Source organism: Corvus brachyrhynchos, unplaced genomic scaffold, assembly GCF_000691975.1.
Source record: "Corvus brachyrhynchos isolate BGI_N302 unplaced genomic scaffold, ASM69197v1 scaffold435, whole genome shotgun sequence".
NCBI lineage: Eukaryota > Metazoa > Chordata > Aves > Passeriformes > Corvidae > Corvus > Corvus brachyrhynchos.
Window position 1 is genome coordinate 153,101 of NW_008237895.1, and position 18,809 is coordinate 171,909.

The following is an 18,809-nucleotide window of genomic DNA, read 5'->3' on the forward strand; positions in this document are numbered from 1 at the left end:
GGTGTGAACGGACTTCCCACGTGTGCTCATCAGGCAGCTGTGCTCCAGCACAGATGAGCTGGGAATTGGGATGGCCTGAGCAAAATCCTGAGTGAGAATACTGATTTTTGGTGGGTTCTCCCCAACTCTGAAATTGCTAGTAAGAGGGAGAATGAGCCATCTCCAAACAGAATCTTGAACTTTCTGTCCATTTTGTTCCAAGAGACTAGACTGTCAGCTGCACACAGCTATCACTGTCTCTAATGCCTGATTGCTCTGTGACAGAATTTGTAAAGGGCACTTTCTGTTTCTTGGCATCCTATAATTTCTTATGGGGCATGGTGACTTTTAGGAAAGTCAGTGCAATTGTAGTGAACAGCCAAACACAATCTGTAACACAGAATCTGTATAACTTCACTCCAGGAGACTTGAAGAGTATTTTCTGGAATGTTGCTGATTTTTTCCTAACTGCAACGAAGAAGCATTTTGCATTGCCACCTGCTGCTGAAGACAGGCACTGCCCTGCCTTTAAAAATCTCAGATGCTCTATTGTGTCCTGGTTTTGAATCACCACCAGCTTGTCACGCAGCCAGCCATAAGTATTCCATCTGAAAATGTTGTATATAAGCAGGAAGGGAGTAAATGTTCACCCTTCACTGGAATTACTGGCCATCGTTGTTTATTTCTAAAAGTAATGAATATTTTAAGTTTATCTCTTTGGGAATAGGGCAAAGCCTGGGAAGCCCAGAGTGCAAGGTGTATCCATTGGTGTAAGAAGGGAATAGCAGCAAAATATGAGTTCATGCCAGCCAGGTCTGCTTCACACAAAGACAACTCAGTACTCCTACCAACCTGCATTTTCTCCTCACAGGCAGTATCACTGTACTCCTAAATCCGCAAGGATTCTCCAAATGAAGGCAACTTAATGCTGGGGTTTTATGTAACTGCCCAGTGAGGCCCAGACCTTGCCCGCACTGGTCATTCATATTTTCTGCACACAAGCTCTTCCTAAGCAGTACCTGTCACCTAAAATAAAATGAGCAGTACTGGGATCTGCACATTGAGGGCATCCTGCCAATGCTCATAGTCCTGGTGTGTGACCTCCTGGATGTGGGATCACACAGATTTTGACTGGAGTAAAAATATTGCCTGGGTGTAAGAAAAACACACACAAAAAACCTGAACAAAGATACATAACATTTACTTGTATTTCAAAGATGCCAGGAAACACCAAACAGACACAGCCAAATCCTATGACAAAAGCTTTACAAAGAAAATAAACACTCATATTTCAGGACACAAAGTATATTCCACTAACAGCTTTTCCCTTTGGGCAAAGTATCCCTAAACCTAAATAGAGGGTTCCTTTCAGATGTGGTTTTACTCACTACCTGACTTGATTTTGAGATTTGCTAAACTTCTGACCTTTGATATCTGGTAACGCTGAGTTCCGCAGGTTCAGTGCTCCCTTTGTGGAAACTGTTCAGTTTGACATGCTGCTGTGATATTTTAGTACTAATTGGCTTCTGCCAATAGTAAAGTACTAAATACTTTTTTTTTAGGTAATGGAATACTATGTAGTTTATCCCATCTTAATGCTGCATAATTTCAAGTTATATTTCAGCTTACTCATCTCTTTTTAGCCCAGTATGAACATACTTGGTGTGATGTATTTTTCCAGCATGCATGCTTTCTTTTTCTTCTTTTTCTTCTATTTTTTTCTTTTTTTATGTGATTGCTCTCAGCCTGTCACATTGCCTTGTTTAATTCAAAACGCATTTCTTGGCAGCTGTAGAAAATAAGCGATATTTCTCTTTTTATGTGCAAAGAAGAGACTGTGACAGGATAAGAAGCTTCTCCAATGTAAGTGACAGCCAGAGTATTTTTTTGAATTAAGATTAGGATAGGCAGAATGAAGGCTTCCTTGGATGAATAAAGAACTCTTCCCATTAAGATCCAAAAATAAAAATCATGAAGAATTGTTGTACTTCTGGAGAATATAGAAAGCCATAGAACATTGGTATAAAACTGATTGAAAATATTTCCATAAAATCTTGTGGCATTTCAGCACCGTGCTTTATTGAGGAAAATCCTACAACATCCCGTGTCCCAAATGCAATCAGCCAAGCCTCCACATCTTTAGTCATGATGGCAGCCCTTGCAGTTTTGGAAAATAAGCTATTTATATGAGTTCTTAGACACATAATTAAATACCCAACTTCAAGGAAATCCTATTTGTGTTTGGAAAGCCTGTATTTCTGTGTTGCACAGTCTCTCCTAAAATTCTCATCCTTAATGCTGCCCTTTGGATCTATATGCTTGCTTGCGTCCATGTGTAATGCTCCTGGTGCTGTCAGGGCTGAGTTTAAACCTGAGAGTGCAGTGGTGCTCGGCTCATTGCAGATGATTTTGCATGTGGGTTTGCTTGGTGTGAGGGGCCTGTGGTCGCACTCCACTGTCCGAGTGTTGTGGCCACTGTGGGTGCCATAAGAGGGGACTGAGGCCCAGTGGCCCACCATCCCCTCCTAGCACTACACTGCACCTGGCTCCCAGAGACCAGCAGCACATTTTTCATATCATGTTACAGTGTTAGAGATGTGACATTTGAAGCTGTGCAAAATAATACCACTAAAATTCTAAATACAACAATTGAATCTTACGAAAATTTTTGTGCATAACATTTCACAGCTTTCTGGCTGCCCCCAAGAATCTGCTGAATTCAAACCTCATGCTGCCCATTGATTGCAAGGGGCATTTCTAATGGCTCACATGTCCTGCATCCTCTGGCCTACAGAACCTTCTCTATGTGCTTATCCAGATGGCTGATAGAATTCAGCTCCACACCATGAATTACTGTCACTAAGGGGACTTGTCAAGAAGTCCAAGACTACTCATTTTGGATGTTAATACTGAGCTGTCTCAATATCATCCTCAAGAGAGAAACATGAATTTATAAACACTAGAAACCATCCCTGATATTTGCTAGCAGTAGTTCTTCCTTTGAGATTCTCGGCATTAAATAGGAAAACACAGACAGCCCCAGTACAGTGAATAAGCTGACCACAGCTGAAAAATAACATGCTGCAGAATACAAAGCAGTGAGATGGGCAGCACTTAAACAGCAGACCATTTATGTACTATTTTTCCCCCACAGTGGTGTGCAGTGTGAAGCTGTTACTCAGACCACTCATTACAGTAGAATACAGTATTTATTTGGTCTAAAAATATTGCCACTGAGACACAAAAGCTAGATGGAGCCATGTCTGAAGCACCTTTTGGTGAGGATCACCATGGAAATCACAAGTTTCCTCAATACTGTACCATATATTACAGGGAGATAAAGGAACTAATACTTCATCCACATGTGATAGGTTTTATTTCTTTGATGCCAGATGAAAGGAGTCTCTTTGGCAAGGAAATGGTAATCTCTTGTTGTTGCACATAGATCCAAATTGGAAATTATGACACTTCTTTCAGCTTTCCTAAAGCAAAGAAAATAATTCAGAAGCATAATCAGACAGTGTCTTGGAGTTTTTTATGTGCTGAGTGTCTCATTCTGCTTGTCGCAGCAGAAACAGAATCTCTACTTAGCAGTAGAGAAAAAAAACTGAAAAAACCCAATTCTTGTCCTTTCTGAAACCCCAGCAAAATTCCAGGAGATGAGAGATGAGATACAATAATGAGATCTATTATTATATCTGTATTACTGAAAGGAACAGTCAGAAATCTGGCACACAGACAGTGTGAAATCAGAACAAAAACAAATCTAATCAACCTTCAGAATAACTGCCCGAGTCCAAAAAAAACAAATCAGTGGACTATGTACAAAAGCAAGATTATGGAGGAGGCCAGTCTGCTCCTTTCTGTGTGCCTATGGCTGTGTTGACTTGTGGTGTGTTTACAGGCTGACTAGGAGAGAGAGAATTGAATAATGCATTTGGCGAACAGCATAAATATTTTTGCTGCTCAGCCAGCTGGATGTTAACTAACCTATTAATATTTAGTTGATGAATATTCACCCATACAGATGCTTTCATTGGTCTAAGTGCTCCAGCATAAGTGGATAGCTCTTCTCCATGCCCTATTGAATTCTGAAATATCTGAAGAAAATAAGCATTTAAGGTGACAATGAGAAAGCATCAGTGAGAGTGGAAGAATCCATTTCAGCATGTTGCTGGTATGTGGAGTAATGTGCCAGCTGTCCTCAAGTTTCCAACGTGTGCCAAGCGACTTTAAGGACATGCTGGTGATGGACATCTTCCTTTCAAGCTGTGGCCCAACCAGTGGCTAGTGGTGATACTAGAGATCCACGTAAGAAATAGAGAAATCAGTGTAAAACAAACACAGACAAAGCAGCTATGTAAATGAGGCATGAGAAAATAAATTTCAGACAGACACAGGCAAAAGACGTGCTTCAGAGGCAAACTTGCTAAATCACGACTGCACGAGGCATGGGTCCTTCCTTTCTTCTTGAAAACACAGAATTGAATAGGAGGAATTCTCAAACCTTATCTAAAAAGAATTCTAAAATTCTTTAAATTGTAATGAAACATGATATTATAATTACTTGTTATTCATGGTAAAGCAGCACTGTCAATGCTAAAAAGTGAGACTCTGCCATTGTATCAAGTCTGCCTGGTGCGTGCAAATGTTCTCAGTGTTTGCCCACTAAATAGAAAAAGCAGATGCAGGGTTGAGAAGAAGGTTTATGAAACATGAGGAGAATGAACACATTGATCTGAGCTGAGTCATAGGCTGAGGTGTTCCCTCAGCCATATAAATGAAATGTAAGGACGAAAAAATTTCTTGGGGAGGAACAGGCAGAAAAAGACAGTTTCAAGAAAAGACAGTTTCCTCCAGACCAGCTGAACACTGGGGTAGCACATGGGTGTCAGCATGGCTTAGATATAAAAACCCTTTGTCCAGGCTTCCTGAGCTGCATGGTCACCTCGTGTCAGTGTGTACAATAGTAACCTCTGCTGGAAATCAATGGGGAGCCTTCTCAGAAATGACTCCATATAAAACAGCAGAAGGACAATCAAATAACTGTGTCATTTCTGTGCAGTTCTTCTCTAAAATGGAGCTTTCTCTCAAGGCAAACTTTGCTTCTGTTATCATCTTGATTCTGGGCAACTGACTTTGCTACTGCTGATGTTTTGATTTGTCTCTTTTCTTCCTACTTTATGTCTCTCAGTTCATTGCCACTGACATGAGATTCCCGAGTATTTTTGGTGTCATTCCAAATCCCCAAGTGTGACAGTATCCTCACCACTTTTATATACTGCCTCCTTCATTTTCTGGAATTTCATGCTTTCCTTCAGCACAGTCAGCCTTTGGGCTGCCATGTCCCTCAGCTCTGGGATGGAGAGATGAAACCAGAAGCCTCTGTAACTCCCTTAATCACTGCTGTATTACATGAGGAGCAGAAAAAGTGCTGGGGAGCAGGGGAGGGGGGAACAAGAATGCTTCTTTTGTATTCTGTCTGCTGTTTTATGCTCTATACTTCAGAGATACCAGAGCAAAGAGGCCAGGACATGGCACGAGTCCTGCCTGAATCCCGCTTCTGATCTCAGCTTCTGCTCATAATTCAACCAAATGTCCAAGACCTTAACTCGTTACCGAGGCTGGAGTCTCCATTCCGAGGAAATCCTGGGTCCCCAGTGTTTCAGCTTGCTGCAGCAGTGCCCTCCTCCCGTTCACTGGTGTTTCTGCTCTCTTCCTTTGCAGAGTCTAAAGCAAGTTGCCGGTTAGGCCGGTCCGCATCCACGTCAGGAGTGCCTCCTCCGTCTGTGGCGCCGCTCAGGCAGCCCAGTGACCTCCAGCCGAGCCAGGTACCATCGTTAGCCAATCGGGAATGACTCCATGTGCTGCAACTTGCCAAATGTTCTCACCTCTCTGTCTGTCATTTGTTACAGTAAATGATTTTTTTGGTTTATGTCTTTATTTTCTGTGCGTGTGCGTGCATCTGTGTGTGCACATCTCTCATTGGCAATGAAATTCCGCTGGCCACAGCCAGCAGAATTTTCTTTGCTCTTAATTCCTTGTATCTTTTTCTGTCTTCATTCTGTAATATAAATGTAGTAAAACTTTACTGTATGAACTGGCTGGGTTTTTTATTTTTTCATGTTTTCTGTACTTTTTTACTGTCTTAAAATTTATCAAACTTTGATAAATTTCATCTATGTTTTTATGTAAATTTCTTTTAAATGTCTTGTCTAGAGCACTTACACCAATGTTTGTCAATGACTTGTACATACTTGACTTCTGCCCAGTTGTACTTTAATATTTGTGCCAGTCTCACATTTGGTTGGAGCTTAATGCATGATTGTATTACACTGTGATTTATCACTGTCCTGAAAACTGCTCTTACAGCAAGTGATTTTGTTTAGTTGAGGCAGCTAGACTCTCTTCAGCTGTAGACAATGTAATGCTTACAGGACTATTAAATAGTCCACTGTAGTTATATTTACTGTACATTGTTAGGAATAAAAAAGAACAAATCAAAGGGGCAACATCTCCTTTTATCTTAAACAGAGGTACTTTTTTTGTCCTCATCAGAAACAAAACTGCTACACAGGAAGAAATGAAAGCGTTTGGGTTTGGCAAATTTCTCCGATAGAGGAAAAATGGAAAAGAAATAAAGACATGGGAAACCTATACTTACCTTTATTTTATATGCTAATACTGATATTGTACCATTTTGTTGCACAGACCTGTATTATTAGTTTGACAGAACTAGCTGAGAGTAGCAATTGAAAGAAGAGGTTTTGCTTAAACATCATGTGAATGGCTTCTGTCAAAGCACTGTGGCACTGCATCACTGGTGCGTACGTGTGGTATGTATGTGCACAAGGAGACAGGAGCACAGATGTATTTATGTGCACATGCATACATGTATGCACACCCAGGCACCCTTATTTTGATGGAGAATTTTTGACTGGCTTTCAAGGAGTTAGTCCCCAAAATCCTATTGAATGTCACTGAGGTTTGAGTGGGAATCTCCCTGAGGACTGCTTTGCAATAATCACATATTTGTGTTTGTATCTTGGTGAGTTGCTCCAATAATATCTTGACCAAAGCAAAGACCACAAGAGTAAGGTTGATTTACTCACTCCAGACAGCCAGAAACTTGTTAGAAAGGTTATATTTAGATAGCCTAGTCTGTACAGGTTACAATTCTGTAACCTGTATGAACTGATTGATTGTATTACTTCTGAGTGCTGCCAGACACAAAGCCTGAGAGAACCCTGCACATTTCTAAAGCATATTTTACATAAGCAGGTCAAATCCATAATGGAGATTCAAAATGACGGCCCATTTAAATAACACATCAAGTGTTCCTTCATCTAAGGAAGAAATTAGGGTAATTGTACTTTCAAAGGTCTTCAGTGTCCCAGTGTTCCTGTAGTATATATTTTTGATTAAATGGGTCTTACAGCACACATGATGCTTTGCTGTTTACTCAGTGACAAAGGCACCTTGGGTGTTTTGAAGGGATTTTAGCCTGTCAGTTTATACTAAAAACTAAACAATAAGCCTCAAAAGCAGAAGCTGATGTGATAGAAGAGATAATGAGCCTCTTAGAAGCTGCGGCCAGGGTTCACTGAAACTGTGGAGGGAAAAATCCACCTCGATTCATACAGAAGAAAGGAACAAAGATGATAAGAGGAATTTTCAAGTGACTGTGGGAGGGCGATCTTGTTAATTGAATAATGTATGCTATGGTCGTGACTTCATGAAAAACAAGATAAACTAGTGCAAGCTTTCTCTCCTTAAGTCTTCCCTTCCAGCTGACAATTTCTTACTGTCCATCTATTATGTTGCCACTTACTATGATAACATAATTTTTAAAGGTGTGGATTTGACCCTGATTTCAGAGGAATGACAAAAGTCTTATCTCCATGACAGATACAAACATTGATTGTTCTTTCAACACCTATTCTATCTTAATGTACAAATAATGGATGGCAGGTGAAATGTGTTTCCAACAACTGGGCTGTTAGCCCATTCACAATCTGCCAGATTGTGGCATACAGGGTATCTATTTTTGTGTGCTGTGGCTATTGATTGTATTGATACTGCTTTCCTTAACAACATCATAATGAGCAGTTAGACTTTCCAAAAGATTAAGAAGACATATTGTGTTATCCAACTCTTTGTTGATCAGATGGGCACAGCTAGCATTCAAACAGGAATATAAGATCTGGGAAAGGACAGATTACTGTTATTTGGTTTTCTCAAATCTTCATGGATCCCAGACTGATGGTTTTCAAAATGTTGCATTTGGAAAAAAAAGACAAATTTGCAACTGAGTTCTCAAAACCCGTCATTTTTAATACAGTTGTTCAAAGAAGTGGTGACTATGCTTGGTAATTGAATATAGATCTGATCTAAGGAAACCTATATAACAGTTCCAATCATATATTAGATAATTATGTAACTATTGTCATTTAACTCCCCTATGCCTTATTTTCTTATTTCTTGTTTGCTTATTGATGTAGGAATTGTGAGGATTAATCAGTTAGTATTCACAGAATATATTTATGGTATATTGGTGGTAAGCAGTAGAGGGATCACTTAAAAATAAGAAGAAAGGGCTTATAAGCAGAGATTAATTATGTGGCTGGTCTCTGATGGAGAACACTAAAAACTCTGTAGTGTAGTGGCAGCCAGCATTTAACCAACATGCTGGGCCAGATTGAAAGCCTCCCTTCTGTCCTTAGTTCTGGGAAATGATGAGGGCATTTGGAAAGAGCTGATTGCAGGAAGTAACCTCGGATGAAGTTATGAATTGTCTCAATTTAAACTGAAAGATAAACATAGGTTTATCCTGGAACTGAAGTTACTGATTGTGAAAGGACAAAGTTTAAGAAATTAAGGAAGTATCAGTGGAACTGATAATAATGGCAGAAGGGGGGACTTGGAACTATAATAATGGCAGAAGCATAGAATAATTTCCAGCTACAAAAGTGGCACATATATGTATTTTCTAAATGCATCTCTAAATAAAAATATCCTACAGAGATGGGTGAAAGTAGCAGAGAAGTATTCCAGATATGATGTATTGTCTTGTAAAGAAAGGAAAGAAGGAAATATTAAATATGCAGAAGCAGTCTATCCTCATGTGCCAAAAGACAAACCAGTAGGGAAGATGATCAGCCTGTCTGAACAGAGTTTTAGCTGGAACTCAGGAAAAAAGAGAGTTTATGAAAGTTGGAAGAAGGCACAGGCAACTAGGAGGACAAGGGTGTCATGAGGTTATGGACGGAGAAAATTAGAAGGGCTGAATCCCAGCTAGCACTTAATCTGTCTACTGCCATAAAAGATGATAAAAAATGTTTCTGTAAATACATTAACAGCAAAAGGAAGTCTGAGGAGAATCTCCGTCCTTATTTTGAATGGTGGAGGAAACATAATGACAAAAGATGAGGAAAAGGCTGAGGTACTTAATGCCTTCTTTGCCTCAGTGTTCAATAATAAGACCAGTTGTTCTCCAGGTACCAGCCCCCTGAGCTGGAAGACAGACATGTGGAGCAGAATGAAGCCCCCATAATCCAAGGGGAAATGGTCAGTGACCTGCTCTAACACTTAGACACGCACAGTAGGATATCATGTGTTTAAATTAGGAAAAATGCCTTCACAGAAAGGGTTGTCAAGCAACAGAACAGGCTGCCCAGGGGAGTGGATGAGTCTATCCTACCATCCCTGGAGGTATTTAAGATGTGTAGATGTGGCACCTGGGGACATCGTTTAGTAGTGGGCTTCTCACTGCTGGATTAAAGGCATTTTTCAACCTAAGTGATTCTCATTCTATAAAGGTACTCCAGTGTTCGCAAAAAGCTTACAGGGAATGGAGAAATATTATAGAAAGTAAAGCAAGTTATATCTTAGAGAAAAGAAGTATGTGAATAATATTAGAAGTAGTAAAAGTCCGTCTGTATTTCGCCTTTATATGGAAATGAAAACAAGTCTTTTGTAGCCATCTAAATGGACAGAGAACAGGAGCATTTAACCATTTTATGAAGTTTATGAAGTACAATAAATGTGGTCCACAGATGCCCCAGTAAATAACTCCTCACCCAGTTTGCTGGAGCCTCCGTGCTGGCACCTGAAACTTCTGTAGCAGGCATGGTCAAGGGTTTCACCCTGCAGTGGGTGAATGCTCAATCCTGCCAGGGGACACCCACAGGGAACTAAACTGTTCACTTGTGTAAAGCAAGAAGGATTTGGAGGGCACAGGTATCACTGCTAAGCAGTGATGTTTCCCTGCCATGCTATCGTTCTCCACATCTTCACCTCAGGGTAACAAAGGATTACATTCCATCGATGAGCTCAGATATCCTTGTGACACACAGGGTATATGTGCACTGAGCATGTCTGTCACAAAAGAAGAAAACGTTTCAAGCATACTGTGGAAGTCCCTCTGCTGGAGAGCAGAGCAGCTTGCATCCAGAGTTTTAATGCACATAAAATCCTCTCTGTATCATTGCCATGCCTCTCTGAAATAGTCTCCAGCCAGCAAAACCCCACTGATTTCCATTATAAGAAAAAAAGAGATCATATAAACATCTTGGGATTTTTTTCTGGGAATGAGCTTTGCAAAGTGAGGTTTGTTTTCATTAATTTGTAGACAGTGATTGGACAATCCCATGTACTAAGCTGCATAGCAGCACAGTAGTGCATGTTTTTAAGATCCATGGTCTGAAGAAAAACACACTCTTCGAAAACAAAACTACTGATAGCTTGAGTTGTGTTTCAGCTTTCCTGCAAAGCAGAGCATATTTTCAGACAGATTTCCACAAAACTGTGTTCCTTATCTGCAAGTGTACAGCCTCTCTTCATGCTGCCTGTTAGTTTCTTGCTTTTCAGTGGCCAGACAGTACTGTCCCTTCCTGTACCCACCTCAAGGTATGTTATCTTAATTCTGAGGGTTTGTATGCCTCTTAAGGTTTGGTGTCTTCTTGTGGGGAGGACCAGGCAGTGATATCTAGCTCCAATTTAAGCAAGGATAGAAGATTTAAACTTTACAGAGACGATCAAAGTAAAATCCAGAAGCCATGCTGAGATTAGAAGGAATAACTCAGAGGAGGCAATGAAGATACATGGACAGCTAAAAATTAAGGATTCTCAACATGCATTGAAGGAATTAAGAAAAAGCTAGAAAACATATCAGCATTAACACTGAAAATTTTTGTGGCTTATTTTAGAAAAGTTGCAGCTCAGTTCATTACTTGCCTGGTATCTGCCTGAGCCCTCTGCAAGCTGAGGCAGCATTTTACTTTCCCCAGATGACCACACTGGTAAACATGACACAGAAGACACAGGATGGACAAACTAGCCATTACCCTCCAAAATTCAGGACAGCTCTTACTTATTTTATGATTTGTATGAATATAACATGGCAAAGGGGAAGGGCCTCCCAAGAGTGGACTTGACCATTGTCTTTCATCAAATTAAGTGAATATATCAATAGTTTATTTGAGAATGTGTCTTTGATAGGCAAGACTTTTAGATACAAGTTGGCTCCTTCAATTCATATCTAGGTAGATAAATAATAAAAGACTTGTAAAAGAGCCAAGTGCCAGGGGAGACTGGTGTCTGGGGCTGGCAGGCCGAGGGAGCTGCAGTACACACATGGAAACCCAAGGTTCAGAATGGTGGGAAGCACATACCAGGAGTTGTCCAGCACAGTTTTCGAATGTAGCAATGTAGGTAGGGAAGTAAGAAGCTGATTTTCTTCTTTGAATACGCAGCTGGGAGAGTTTGTCTTTGTGTTCATGTCTCGTTGGCCTGGGACAGTGTTAGTACACACTGGGGTGTGTCAGCGAGGACAGGAGGAAAGCCCCTTGGGATTGCTTGGGTCCGTGCCAGAGGTGGTCTGGGTGAAAATGCACTTTAGCAACTGTTCAAAATGGACAGTTTGGCTAATCCGACGGGATTAGGAAAAGCTTTATTTACCCCAGAGCCGGGGAGGCAAAGTAGGGTGCTGCTGGAGGTTTGCCCGCTGTCCCACTGAGGGCAGGTGGGCTCAGCACACCCCATTTGGCCAGCACATCCCTCATCCCACATCCTGCACCCTGTATCCCACACCCGCATCCTGCATCTGCAGGGGAAGCGGAGGCTTTGCTGGAGCCACCCCACCCTGCTCCTGCCCTGCCCCGGAGAGAGGGAGGGAAGGAGAGAAGGAGGGGGCTTGCTCCAGCCTCAGCTGTTAAATCCCACTCTTCCACACAACAGCTTAGATAATGTTTTGTTTAAGACTCAGTATTTAGGTGCTAACTGAAATGCAATCAAAATGCACACATTATATTGTGAAAAAAAAAATTCTAGCACTAAAACTGATACGAGAACTTCAGGGCAAGTATTATTTAATTTTGTAATCCAGCTGAAAAATCCCAAACAACTATTGTTCCATTTTAAAACAAAATCGTTTGGAAGGGAAGTACCACAAAGAAGATGAGACATTTATTTAGCTGCTTTTCACATGCATCAGTAGAGCAATACCTTGCGGTTTAAGTGCAGTATAAGCTCATTGTAAAAAATTTACAAAACTTTAGGGGAATAATTTGCAATTGAATTTTGACAAGTACTGAGTACTCTTGAGCAGCACAGCTACATACTTGTCTCATGCCTAAATTCACCCTATATTGGGTCAATTAAATATCACAAGCCCAGCTTGTAATGTCTCTAGCTTTAGTTGTGAATACAAAACATACTATAGTCTTTGTATGCTTTGTAAGCATTGTGGTCACCCTGTAATTAATGATTGCAGGGGAGTGTAAATTGTTCCCATTATGGCTATAATTATTTTTGAAGGCACCTAGACAAAGTACTTCCCCAATGAATTGACATTATCATGCTTTAGTCAGCAAATGTGCATCTGAAAGTGAATACTCTGTGAGCAAAAACAAAGCATCTGTGCTCTGTTATTCTCAGCTTAAAGTTGCCATTTTCCCCAGCAGTAGTGTACAAGAGTTCAAAGAGTCAGCAAACACCCTGCAGTTGTGGGGCACAGTAGCAGAGCTGGGTTCCTGATTCTGCAGTTAATGAATTCTGCTGCTGAGAAATGAGCACATATAAATCAAGATCCAGTGTTCCATATCTGATCACAGCAGTCTTGTTTTTAACTTCCATTATATGAAAGAAATACAGTCATTGCAGGTAGATGGAGAACTCTGTGGACTGACCTAGTCCTTCACCCAGTTTGAATACTAGGGAAATGGTAGTAAAAATAAAAAGTGTGCTAGTAAGAGAATTTGTGTGCTACACAGCACGGACCCATGTCAGCACTCAGTACTGTCAACCTGTGCTACCTGCACTCTCTGATGAATCTCAACCTAGAACTAGCATCAGACTCTGGTGATTCTGCTATTTTGGCTCTTACAGTGCACAAGGATTTGCAATGAAAGTACCAACTTCTGCCATCCTTGCCCTCTGGACTAAAGGGAAGAACAATACCTGTGGGCTGCTGGTTAAAGATCTCAGGGGACATGCAGTCCCAGATTTCTATTCAAAGGGAATATCTAACTACTGTGCTAATTGCCACTCTTATAATTTTCTCTGTCCCTCTTTTCTCCTCTAATTTTCTGAAGTTATGAAAGTCTAGTGTGTATTTTGGACATAGAATAGCGAAACATACAAAACAATTCATGGGACAGTGGCAATTGTTTTCCTCCCCCTGTGTGAAAATGCCAAGTGTTCCTCTTGAGCCAGTGCAATGCCTCTGAGATGTCTGTCTCCGTGTTCCTGGAGCCAAGGTTATGGTTGCTCCTTTTTGATACTTGATCTTTTTCTTTATCCAAAATGTATGTCCACAGTGTGGGAACAGTCCAGTGCTGCTCGCTCTGTAATCAGAGCCCCATGGGGCTTTGGTCTGGACTTTCTATACACTATTTCTTACTTTGGATGGCAGCTTCTATTTTTGCCTGAGAAGATATTTACTTAAAGGAAGTTAATTACTCCTTATGTTTAGCCATCACATTTAATAAGTCTTGGGATAGTCACTGGATCCAAAAGCTTCTTAATGTTGGCCGCTAGGATCTACCACAATATTGATTGTGGTGGTGTCCAAGAGTCGTAGTTCTGTGTTGGTAGACAATATACATGGGACAAAGGCTGTTCCTGCCCCAAGGATTCCTAAGTTCAGTGTAGTAGATAAGAAAGTAAGAGGGTGCAGGTGGGAGTAGACTGGTAAGTGTGTGACTGTCAGGAATTGCTTAAGGTTTGGTTTTTGTGAAATTAGAAGGTGCAACACTATTCTGAGTGTGATCTACTGTATCTGTGACAATGATTTTACAGTTTTATGAGTCACTGACACAATGAAATGCATTTGAATGTCTAAAAGTGGAAAAACAGGTGTATTTTACTTGGAACACTTTACAAATTATGTCTCTCTCTCAAACGGCCCTCTCATGGAGAAGTATTTAGTGTCTGTGTAGGCAAAGGAAAAGGAATGTAGGCATAGGCCGAATCTTGTGGATGCTAGTTTTGCAAATGGCTGGGAGAAAGGAAGCCCTCTGGGTCCTACCTGGGAGGATGGACAGCCATGGAAGAAACCACAGTGGGGTACAGAGAGAAGCCCCTGGCACAGGCACTTCACTGATGGGAGACAGGGGCCAATTTTACCTTGATACGATGTCTGGAATTGACCAGTGTGTGGCCTGAGCATGTTTAGAAACCTGAATCATCCAGAGCCATAGGATTTTACTTTCTTTTTCAGACTGAATGTGCATAAGAGTCAGGGATGAGTCACCCTGAGTGCCACCACCTCGAAAGAAGTGCCGGGGCGTGAGGCATGAGCTGTGTCTGCAGCGTCACACAGCCTTCAGGGGTCTTTGCACTGTTAAGAATCTGAAAGAGTTTGGATTTACATGATTTGTGCCTTTCTAAGGTGCAGCAGAGCCCTGTGCCCACGAGAGGGAGCGGTTGGATTACTTTCCACAGTTAGGGTTTTCCCTGCAAAGACAAATCTCTTGCACACAGGAAGGCAAAATTCTGCCGTCGACAGTCCAGCCAAATATGCTGTCAACATTTTAGATGAGAGCAACAACAAGAATGTTAATGCTTTGGGGAAGGCTCCACATTGCATTGTGTTGAGTTTCAGCTTGAATCTGGTCTTACATAATCAGTGCATGAGTCCAGAGCAGTGCAAATGGTTTCTAAATATACAAATTGCAAATAGAGAATGCTTATTAAAAAAATTAAATTAAAAAAAGAAAAATTAAAAGAAAATGCAGACCTTGAAGTAGATGGAATTGCCACATCCATCATCCCTCACCTCCAAGGCGTGCCTGACTGATTGGCACGAGAAGCAAATGTGTCAAAGCAGTCTTTTGCTGGCAGACAAGCCTGCTGTTGCTGTCCCAACATCTTTTCTTCATCATTCAGCTGGGTTGGCCATGCAGCAGAAGCAGGCCAGTGCATTGCTTTGCCAGGACTCTGGTTTAAGTGTGGCCCCACACTGCCAAAGCAGCCTCTGTCCCACAGCATGGGGTACAGCAGGCACAGGTGGATCTGAGCATGCACTGCTGTCATGATAGGTCCCAAGGCCCAACATGGCTTTAGTGACTCTCCCTCTCCATACAGGTCATAGCACGGGGTTTAGGCACAAAACAGATGTGTCGGGGGAGGCAGCAATGGGTGAGAGCAGATCAGCTGTAGAAGAATTAATGCCACAGCAAGAGGGTATCAGACGTGGGAACAGAGTGACCGATCTGAACACCACACCTAGAGTTTATCATCCTGCCTCTCCCTCGCATGCCAGTGTGGCTGCCACTATTTCAGCTGTGATGGAAGAGAGGAGGAGAAAGAGTATCCCATTCCTTTACCCTGATATCTTATTCTTGCATGAACTTTGTAAGCTTGTCAGCAGAGAACAGAAAAAGGTGAGCTCCGTGACAGAAACTGTTGAAACCTTTCAAATACAATGATATTCTGACAAAGAATGGAATACTACGGTATTTATGAGGTTTTCACTTCACGCTCAAATTTTTTTACAGTCCCTTCCTCGTTGTTTCTCAGATTGGGAGTTACAGTTTCTTGGACATTCACAGGACAGACATGAGAAGATCTCACGTGTGTGGTCAGAGGTTTCAGGGGGTTGCTATGTTGTGCCTGGTTTTGATAGAATTGAGATGGTGTGTTTCAACACTTTGAAAAACAGCTCAAAAGAGAGGTTTATGGGGACAGATGCTGCAGCCAATGCAGCACAATGTGGGTGGTTGTTCCCTGGAAGTTGAGGTACTCTCCAGAGCCCCTGGAAGTTGGTGACAACTGTGTGTCTCTGGAGCCTGAGTGCTTGAATGTGGAGCAACAGCCAAGCATGGCCTCTGCACCCAGACCTTTCTTTAGAGACTCAGTCTTGACCACAGGTGTGCAGAGTAGGATTCACAGGAATTAGTAATGAATATTTCCAATAAAACACTTACACAGATCAATGACATGGAGAGATACAGCCTTGAAAGTCTTGTGTGACCATTGAGCAGCTGTGTCTGAGCAGTGATTCTTGCAGCTCCCTGAATCAGTGAGACCACTGTCTGTACTGCCTACTAAAGAAACTATAAATTATCTGTAAGTTCTTCATCTCATTTTTAGCTGCTCTTACAGCACTGTACATGGTTCTACTAAAAATAGGTAACAACTAATGCTAAATAAATGGATAATGTCATTTGTGTGAAATAATTTCAGTCCAAACATCAATAAGTTGACTCTACAATAATTTAATTTGATAGCATTGGTAGCATTCCTTCCTCTTCAGGGAATGTCTCTTTAAGGCATATGTAATAAATTTACTTATTCTCTTCTAAAACTTGTAAATTCACTTCAAAACTGGTTCTGAGACTTTTGTATGCAAACAATTAGTTTTGCCACAGTCCCAGAACAATAGCACTTGCTAAGTTTATTTCAAATGGTCTTGCAAACACTCTTGAAGACATTGTGCCTTGGTTAAAAATTTATTTAAAAAAAAACCCCAGAAGCATGCAATTTCCTTTTCCCCCATCCCTTTTTCTGTGTGTATTTATGTTTAACTCAGGGCAAGAATTTTATATTATTCTTAAAGATAGAAATAAAAATTGCATGAATTCACAAAAGCATGGGTTTATATATAGGCATTCTCTGTAAATGAACCAAGCATTCTGTATCCTAGGTAGAACAACCTTATTTGTCTGCTCATATGCATTTCAGTTTCCTCCACACACTCCCACTTGTCCTCCTTTTTTGAGCTGAGTGTATTGTACCATGTTTCTGTTGGAACTGCGTGTGCCTGACGCATAAAACACAACACAGAGCAGCCAGGTTGTCCCCACCGTCTGCGCTGAGTCACAACCATCCAGGCTTTGTTCTCATGGCTGTCACCACCCCACCAGACTCTCTCGGTGTTTGTGTAGCCTTACACAGTATATTGCACTGACTGTACCTGTATAGTATCTTGTCTGTATACTGTATGCACATAAATATGTATATTCACTCATGTATGTATGTATAGGACGTTTCTATATCTCTGTATATGTATGTGTGTTTGTTCATAGTCTTTCACTAGAAATGTGTGGCTATTCATATACATTATGTGTATGTCAATTATAAAAAAAAGTATGAATGCCAGCACCCACTTTTGATAACCTACTTTTATTCTCATTTTGTCATGTTAAAACAATGAAAATAAAAATGTCATGTATTTTAAATGAGAACTTTAAAAGATTATTCTTTTTACTAATTTTTAAGGTTTCCAATTTTTCAGATCCAAAATGGCAAGTATATTGGTGTTTCTCCTGACAGTTTTCTGAAAAATGTTTGAAAACAGCTCACTCTGCGTAGTTTTGGCTATCTGTATCTTACGCAGGTCAAGTGCTTCAAGGTTTAGAAATGCTCTAACCCAGCTGGACTCTTGTGCTGCAGATCCCAGCTCTATTCACATGAGGGACTTGCTGTCAGTCTAGGGGTGACTCACATTCATAACATCTTGCATGAATAGATGCTGGATACAGAAGGCTGGAAAGAAAGTTTCTCCAGTGCAGGTGGGACTTAGAAATGGATAAAAATACACAACTTTATTAATGGATTTTATGGGAGCATTACAGACTATTTTTCAGACCTCTTACCCTTTGCAGTTCACAGTAACAATAATTGCCAATTTATTAGGCATTTATTAAAACAGCCAACAATCATTTATTAGTCCTTTGTAAAATGAATCACCACACAGCTGTATGTAGGCTCACTTATCTGGCCTTGAGGCAGCAAAGCACTGGCTTATCTTAAATAGCAAAGTATTTCTGTAAGTCAGGGGGACAACTGATATACTTTTTCCAGTTGAGCATGTGTTTAGGCTATCCATTGAATTGAAGCTTAAATGATAATCATCTGTGTTTCTCTCTGAGACCTATGAGTGATAAATTTTCTTGCTTTACAGTTAATTTTATCATTGTACTAGCTTGTCCAGCTGGTCTAGTCTCAGTGCGCAGTAAGTTGCTACGGCAGCATGGCAGCAGCTACTCAGAAAAATCTGAGAGATGTTTATGCAGGAAATACTGAGAACCTTGTAGGGTGATGGATACATTGCAAGGAAGAGCCTTCACCCCAGCTAAAATTGCATGATAGAAAATACTTTTCATTTTTAATTTGAAGTTACAGGGTTAGATTCTGACACCATTCACATCAACAGCAAATTCCCATTTTACTTATAAGCTATAACTAGAATGTCCAAGGAATGCTTTTCCTCAACAAAACATAGGCTGGAGAAAGGACATATTCCACTAACTGAGATAGCAGTTTATGGGCCAGTGGCCTGATTTCCAAGCCAGTGGCAGGTAGTGCACTCTTGGATTCCCTTGGCC

At 40.9% G+C, this 18,809-nt stretch overlaps 1 protein-coding gene across 6 annotated transcripts in view; it reads left to right on the forward strand.

Annotated features, from left to right (window-relative positions):
* The window catches only part of NYAP2 (neuronal tyrosine-phosphorylated phosphoinositide-3-kinase adaptor 2), a 137,054-nt gene that overhangs the window by 102,957 nt on the left and 15,288 nt on the right, over positions 1-18,809 (forward strand). For all 6 annotated transcript variants that reach the window (XM_008632590.2, XM_017732896.1, XM_017732895.1 and 3 more), the window contains one exon: positions 5,707-5,810. In XM_008632590.2, coding sequence (XP_008630812.2) covers positions 5,707-5,810 — 104 coding nt within the window. The remainder of the gene's footprint in view (positions 1-5,706; positions 5,811-18,809) is intronic.